This window comes from Microchirus variegatus, assembly GCF_963457635.1.
Source record: "Microchirus variegatus genome assembly, chromosome: 21".
Classification (NCBI taxonomy): domain Eukaryota; kingdom Metazoa; phylum Chordata; class Actinopteri; order Pleuronectiformes; family Soleidae; genus Microchirus; species Microchirus variegatus.
The window spans coordinates 20,375,382-20,383,964 of NC_139822.1; the positions used below are offsets into that span (position 1 = coordinate 20,375,382).

The 8,583-nt window shown below is 44.2% G+C and overlaps 1 protein-coding gene across 1 annotated transcript in view; it reads right to left on the reverse strand.

Annotated features, from left to right (window-relative positions):
- Nucleotides 1-3,294, reverse strand: part of pcbp4 (poly(rC) binding protein 4) — a gene marked incomplete at both ends in the record, with an annotated part of 8,395 nt that extends 5,101 nt beyond the window's left edge. The window contains 6 exons of the mRNA XM_083907630.1: nucleotides 259-387; nucleotides 630-761; nucleotides 1,903-2,019; nucleotides 2,686-2,718; nucleotides 2,826-2,849; nucleotides 3,220-3,294. Of these exons, the coding sequence (XP_083763756.1) occupies nucleotides 259-387; nucleotides 630-761; nucleotides 1,903-2,019; nucleotides 2,686-2,718; nucleotides 2,826-2,849; nucleotides 3,220-3,294 (510 nt within the window). The remainder of the gene's footprint in view (nucleotides 1-258; nucleotides 388-629; nucleotides 762-1,902; nucleotides 2,020-2,685; nucleotides 2,719-2,825; nucleotides 2,850-3,219) is intronic.
- Between the last annotated feature and the right edge of the window lie 5,289 nt (nucleotides 3,295-8,583).

An 8,583-nucleotide genomic window follows, 5' to 3' on the forward strand; every position in this document is an offset into this window, starting at 1 on the left:
TCTCACTTTATAAACCACTCACTCTCCCACACCAAAGTCACTCACTCTCCCACACCAAAGTCACTCACTCTCACACACCAAAGTCACTCACTCTCACACACCAAAGTCACTCACTCTCCCACACCAAAGTCACTCACTCTCCCACACAGGAGTTCACAGAGTGCCTCCTGTGGTCACTCTGTGTGACTGTGTTAACAGACCTCAGTGACACAGAGTGACCACAGGAGGCAGCAGAGAGCAGCAGCTCCAGTATCTCACCTCTAAAATGACTGAACAGATGAGTTTAACACAGTGAACGATGGCGTCCTGACGTCCACACATGGTCACTTCTCTCTCTGTGGAGTTTGGGAGGAGATCACCTGATACCTGGATATGTACACCTGTGGACTACACACACACACAGAGACACACACACACGTTTCATTTACTACACTCTCACTCTCACTCTCTCTCTCACTCTCTCACCCTCTCACTCTCTCACTCTCTCTCACTCTCTCTCTCTCACTCTCTCACCCTCTCACTCTCTCTCTCACTCTCTCACCCTCTCACTCTCTCTCACTCTCTCTCTCTCACTCTCTCTCACTCTCACTCTCTCTCTCACTCTCTCTCACTCTCTCTCACTCTCTCACCTCTCTGATCTCTTTGATCTTTGATCCACCTTTCCCGATCAGTGACCCACACTGACTCGCTGGGATCACCAGCCTCAGAGTGACCGGAGGTTTATTGCTGACTGAGCCGTTAGTGACCAACACAGTGAGGTCCTGAGAGACATGAACATGTATTTAAGAAACAGAAAGAGCTGCTGGTCCTCTGCTGCCTCGTGTGGTCACTTTGTGTCACTGAGCTCAGTCTAAATTAAATCTTTAAACACTGAAGAGACAAAAGAAGACATTTGAGCATCTGTCTATCTAAGCTAGGCTAACTAGCATCTGTCTATCTAAGCTAGGCTAACTAACATATGTCTATCTAAGCTAGGCTAACTAGTGTCTGTCTATCTAAGCTAGGCTAACTAGCATCTGTCAATCTAAGCTAGGCTTACTAATATCTGTCTATCTAAGCTAGGCTAACTAGCGTCTGTCTATCTAAGCTAGGCTAACTAACATCTGTCTATCTAAGCTAGGCTAACTAACGTCTGTCTATCTAAGCTAGGTTAGCAAGCATCTGTCTATCTAAGCTAGGCTAAGTAGAATCTGTCTTTCTACGCTAGGCTAACCAACATCTGTCAATCTAGGCTAGACTAACAAGCATCTGTCTTTCTACGCTAGGCTAACAAGCATCTGTCTACATAAGCTAGGCTAACTAGCATCTGTCTTTCTAAGCTAGGCTAACTAGCATCTGTCTATCTAAGCTAGGCTAACTAGAATCTGTCTTTCTAAGCTAGGCTAACTAGCATATTACTTTCTAAGCTAGGCTAACTAGCATCTGTCTTTCTAAGCTAGGCTAACTAGCATCTTACTTTCTAAGCTAGGCTAACTAGCATCTGTCTTTCTAAGCTAGGCTAACTAGCATCTGTCTTTCTACGCTAGGCTAACAAGCATCTGTCTACATAAGCTAGGCTAACTAGCATCTGTCTTTCTAAGCTAGGCTAACTAGCATCTGTCTATCTAAGCTAGGCTTACTAGCATCTGTCTTTCTAAGCTAGGCTTACTAGCATCTGTCTTTCTAAGCTAGGCTAACTAGCATCTGTCTTTCTAAGCTAGGCTAACTAGCATCTGTCTTTCTAAGCTAGGCTAGGGATTTTATTGTATTTGATTAACATTTTTATAAAGTTGTGTGTGTGATGCGTGCATGTGTGATTGTGAGCGTGTGTGTCTCTGTGTGTGTGCGCGCGCGCGTGTGCATGTGTGTGTGTGTGTGTGTGTGTGTGTGTGTGTGTGTGTGTGTGTGTGTGTGTGTATGTACCTCCTCCAGTTTTAATGTAATCATGATGAAGGCTCTATAAACACAGTCTGTTGGTCCAGTGATGGTGATGATTCTCTCTGGACAAGAACCTTCAGAGATGTTGATCCTCGCACTGCTCTGTGGGGGGAGGAGGGAGGAGGAGAGGAGGAGGAGGGAGGAGGGAGGAGGAGGAGGGAGGAGGGAGGAGGGGAGGAGGGGAGGAGGAGGAGGGAGGAGGGAGGAGAGGGATAATGCAAAAGGGAGCATGAGGAAAAATGTCAGGAAGTATGGGAGGTGAGTTATGAAGAGAGGAGGTTAATGGAAGGAGGAGGAGAGTAAAAATACATCAGTGGAGAGGGAGAGGAGGAGGAAGAGGAGGAGGAAGAGGAGGAGGAGGAGGGGGGAGGAGGAAGAGGACAGAGGAGGAAGAGGAGAACCTTCTTCTGTTTTTATTCAACCAGACTATTCCTAAAGGAGAATCACCTGGGATTACAAGAGAGGCTGGATGAGGGGGGAGGGGGGAGGAGGAGAGGAGGAAGAGGAGGAGGGGGGAGGAGGAGAGGAGGAAGAGGAGGAGAGAGGAGGAGAGGAGAGGAGAAGGAGGACAGCGGAGGAGAGGAGAGGAGGAGAGGGGGAGGAGAAAGGAGGAGGAGATTGAAGTGATTTTGAGGAGAACGAAAAAAGAATGCCAGGAAATGGAGGAGAGGAAAGAGTGAGATTTATTATCAGTAAGAGAATGAAAGTGAGAGAGGAGAGAGAGAGAGAGTGTGTGTGTGTGTGTGTGTGTGTGTGTGTGTGTGTCACCTCTTCTCTTATCCTCTTCACAGTTTCTCCTTTCTGTGTAAACAAACAAACAAACAGAGTTAATAATATATATATATATTTTGTATATATATACATATATATAAATATACACACACTTATTTTTAACGAGTGTCACTCACCTTCCCGATGATGCTTCCTACTTCCTGAGGAGAGAACACAAAGATGTTGCTGTTAGCATTGCTAGCATCAGAATAACACATTTGACGCTCACAAAGAACTTTTTAAAAACGTAATAATCTGCCTTAAATCTGTTTGTTTTCCATATTCTGTCAGTTTGAGTCAGCGACCGGAGCTAACTTAGCTTCTGAAGCTAATAATGTATTGCTAATGGCTGTTAAACAACCAGCACTGACTGAGCTAACCTATCTTGTAAAGCTAATCAACAGAACACTAACACTTTGTTTGTTTCGCTAACTTAGCTTCCAAAGCTAATAATGCGTTATCCATGACCCTGGATCACCAAATCTGACTTAGCTAAATCAGCTAACTTAGCCTAATATGATGTACACTCACCTTCCCGTGCATGAGGAGGCGCAGTGTGAGTGTGACTCCCATGACCCCGTCACCAAACTCCTGTTCACAGCTCATGGTGGACGTGGACGTGGACGTGGACGTGGACGTGGACGTGGACGTGGACAACGTGGACGTGGACGTGGACGTGGACGTGGACGTGGACGTGGACGTGGACAACGTGGACGTGGACGTGGACGTGGACGTGGACGTGGACGTGGACGTGGACGTGGACGTGGACGTGGACGTGGACGTGGACGTGGACAACGTGGACGTGGACGTGGACGTGGACGTGGACGTGGACGTGGACGTGGACAACGTGGACGTGGACGTGGACGTGGACGTGGACGTGGACGTGGACGTGGACGTGGACGTGGACGTGGACGTGGACTTGGACGGGCTAAGAGGAACCAGTGAGGATCCCTGAGGAGTCCTGGAGCTGTGGGTGACAGACGGTGTGTGGCTTTGGTGTCAGGGGTTAAAGTTTGATCCTCGTTCCTGTTGCTCTTTAACTTTAACTCTGTAAGAAAGAGAAAGAACATAAATCCACAACCCCTTCACCCCTAATCCTAATCCTAATCCTAATCCTAATCATAATCATAATCCTAATCCTAATCCTAATCCTAATCTAAACACTGAAAACCAGGTCTTCCCCCATAAACAGTCAGTGTTTCTCGTCTCAGGTTAAAAGTAAAAGCATGAAGCTACATCTGTGTGTGTGTGTGTGTGTGTGTGTGTGTGTGTGTGTGTGTGTGTGTGTGTGTGTGTGTGTGTGTGTGTGTGTGTGTGTGTGTGTGTGTGTGTGTGTGTGTGTGTGTGTGTGTGTGTGTGTGTGTGTGTGTGTGTGTGTGTGTGTGTGTGTGCATTTCCATTAGTAGAGATTGTGTGCACCTCCCTGTGTCATAAAAAATACACAATCTGCTGAAGTAGGTCATGATGCAGGCGTTCTGCCATGGTAGATGAACACACACACACACACACACACACACACACACACACACACACACACACACACACACACACACACACACACACACACACACACACACACAGATGGAAGAAGATGAAAGTGCTTTTTTTTTTTCAGTTACATTTACATTTCTTAGCATGTGTGTTGTTTGTAAACCACTCACTCTCCCACACCAAAGTCCATGTGATTTTTAGTTCAATGAAAGACGTGATAATGTGATGTAGATATCTTAGAGTCAGTGAGTGATGATAGTATAATAATAATAATAATAATATAATAGTCTTCATCACCCTGAACAAGGATCTGTTGAAAATATTTGCAAATCTTTTAAGAAATAATTTAAATGAATTTTTTTAAATCATGAAATGATCCATTTACCCTGATGCACTTTGACAGTGAACTGACTTTCTTCTCAAAAACAAAAAGTATCTCAGAATAACTTGAAATTCACCATCATAATAGTCGACATCACCCTGAACAAGGATCTGTGGGAGTAGATAGAGGGAGGTGGGGGTGCAAATCCATGTCTGAATTATTGAGCTCCTTCAGCAGGACGTTAACCTCTTTGGTTTAATGCTCCCTTTGAGTCATGTATGATTAAACACACACACACACACACACACACACACACACACACACACACACACACTAGGACTAGGACGATAAATCACTGGGTTGATGGTTTGATGAGCAGGTCAGATTAAATCTACCCGGCAACAGCTCATTTCTAAAATCCTGATTGGTTTAAACAACGTCACACGACGGCTTTAAATCACTGTGGTGGTCAACGGTCAGGAGACACGTGAAGGTCAACAAGCATCACAACAACAACAACACTAACAACAACAGTAAGAACAACAACAACAACAACACCAACAGCAGTAAGAACAACTATAAAAACACAAACACTTTGTTTTTCTTCAGTTCAGTCTTCACTTCACTGTGTGAATGTGTTAGCATAGCATCCTAGCATTAGCCTGTCTGTGTAATCACAGTAATTATCAACATCACATGACAGGAAATGACCTCCCTCTCTCTCCCCTTCTGTCACTCGCCCACTCTCTCTCTCTGAGAAAAAAGTCACAGATTAAGATTAAGATTAAAAAAGTTTGAATTTCAAATCTGTTCTTATTTTTTATCGTTTCTCCATCATTGACACTCACACAGTGTTGACACTCAGACACACACACACACTCAGACACACACACACACACACACACACACACACACACACACACACACACACACACACACACACACACACACACACACACACACACACACACACACACACACACACACACACGAAGAGAGACAGGAAGTCTTTATCAGACCAGAGCAGCCGATCACTGATCCTCCATCACCTCACACACATCTGCACCTGACATCATTTTAGTGGGCGGAGACACCGTGATGACATCACACGTGTGTGTGTGTGTGTGTGTGTGTGTAAGGCGGGGCATGTGTTCATCTGTCCTCTCCTCTCTCCTTTTCCTTTCTTCCTTCCTTCCTTCCTCGTCTCCTTCACCCTTTCTTCTCTGTTATGACCTGACCTTCACTTCTCTCCTTCCTCCATCACTCCATCCTCTCAGGTCACATGATCCTCCCTGTGTGTGTGTGTGTGTGTGTGTGTGTGTGTGTGAACCTGAGACCACAGAGACAGATCAATAACCTTTAACAGGAAGCTGCTCTCACTTTATGTTATACTGTATATCTGAGACACACACACACACACACACACACACACACACAACAATAGAATCACTAGCTTTGATAGACAGATGCTAGTTAGCCTAGCTTATGTAGACCGATGCTCGTTGGCCTAGCTTAGATAGACAGACGCTAGTTAGCCTAGCTTATGTAGACATGTGCTCATTAGCTTAGCTTATGTATACAGATGCTCTTTAGCCTAGCTTAGATAGACAAAAAATGCTAGTTATTCTAGTTTAGATAGACAGATGCTTGTTAGCCTTGCTTTTGTAGACAGATGCTCTTTAGCCTAGCTTAGATAGACAGATGCTTGTTAGCCTAGCTTATGTAGACAGATGCTAGTTAGTCTAGTTTAGATAGACAGATGCTTGTTAGCTTAGCTTATGTAGACAGACCCTCATTAGCCTTGCTTATGTAGACAGATGCTCTTTAGCCTAGCTTAGATAGACAGATGCTAGTTAGCTGGACTGAAACTCACAGAACAACTGAACCATCATCACAACAAAGAGACGTGTGTGTGTGTGTGTGTGTGTGTGTGTGTGTGTGTGTGTGTGTGTGTGTGTGTGTGTGTGTGTGTGTGTGTGTGTCAATGAAAAGGGAAACATCAGTTAAAGCAAGTTTAGGTTTCTTAAAGTGTGCATTTGCAGCTCTTTGTAAAACACTCACTCTCCTTCACCAAAGTCCACAGAGAATCGCTGACTTTGGTGAAGGAGAGTATTGGTTTTACAAAAGCAACACGAACACAAACTCCATCAAATCTGTTTAAACTCTCAGCTTAAGTGACACACACACACACACACACACACACACACACACACACACACACACACACACACACACACACACACACACACACACACACACACACACACACACACACACACACACACACACACAAATCTTGTTTAAATCACTTGAACGTGTTGAACGCAGCGACCCACAATGCAATTGGGCGAACATGTGACGCTGCTCTATTTAAAGGGTGTTTTCATGACTCAGTAGCGCCTCTGAGTGGTGGAAGCTAAGATGTGAAGGTTTCTCCATCGTTCAGAACATTTATCCAACATTTTCCTCCTAAAACTCTTATTGTTTGTTATTGTTTATCTTTAGCCGGAGTGGGCGTGGCCTGAAGAACGTGATCACGTCTCAGTGTGAGACTGACGTCAGTGAACCACTCACTCTCCCACACCAAAGTCCACAACATCAGTGACACACAGTGACCACACGAGGCAGCAGAGGACCAGCAGCTAACATCAACCAGGAGGTTCTGCTTCATTAGGACCAGGTTTTGGTCTCCATGAGGACGTGTGTGTGTGTGTGTGTGTGTGTGTGTGTGTGTGTGTGTGTGTGTGTGTGTGTGTGTGTGTGTGTGAGTGTGTGTGTGTGTGTGTGTGTGAGTGTGTGTGTGTGTGTGTGTGTGTGTGAGAGAGAGAGAGAGAGAGAGAGAACAAGAGCTCAGATTGCGGGAAGTTCCACACACACACACACACACAGATCAAAGAGATGATGAAGAAGATGATGATGATGATGATGAAGATGATGGAGACTCTTACCGTGAAAAACAGGAAGAAGAAAAACCAGGTTATTAAAATGATTAATCCTTAGTCTCAGTCCTCATCGTCTGACTGAGAGAGAGAGAGAGAGAGAGAGACTGCTGCTGTCAGAGAGAATAAGCCCCTCCCCCCTCATTGTTCCAGCCAATAAGGAGTCAGTGTTTAAACATCGTCTCTGTCTGTTTATCTCTACGTTTCTCTTTTTCTTCATCTCTGCTGCCATCTACAGGAGAACACAGGAACTACAGAGGATATACGTATATATATTACATATATATGTGTGTGTATATATACACATACATATATACACACACACACATATATTCATATATGTGTGTGTATATATATGTATATACACATATATACATATATATACACACACACATATATATATATACATACTGTATATTCATATATACACACATACATATAAATATATATATATATATATATATATATATATATATATATATATATATATATATATATATATATTCACACATATACATATATACACATGTATAAATATATACATGTGTATATATGTATATAAATATACATACATACATATACATATAGACACATATACACGTATATCTACAGTAGATTGTGAGTCTACTACACCACCAGCAGAGGGAGCTCTCTGTCCACAAACCTGTTTTTGTGTCAGAGAGAGAGAGAGAGAGAGAGAGAGGGGTGCTTTGACTCCTGTTTAAAAACCACTCACTCTCCCACACCAAAGTCACTCACTCTCTCGCACCAAAGTCACTCACTCTCCCGCACCAAAGTCACTCACTCTCCCACACCAAAGTCACTCACTCTCCCACACCAAAGTCACTCACTCTCCCACACCAAAGTCACTCACTCTCCCACACCAAAGTCACTCACTCTCTCACACCAAAGTCACTCACTCTCTCACACCAAAGTCACTCACTCTCCCACACCAAAGTCACTCACTCTCCCACACCAAAGTCACTCACTCTCCCACACCAAAGTCACTCACTCTCCCACACCAAAGTCACTCACTCTCCCACACCAAAGTCACTCACTCTCCCACACCAAAGTCACTCACTCTCTCACACCAAAGTCACTCACTCTCTCACACCAAAGTCACTCACTCTCTCACACCAAAGT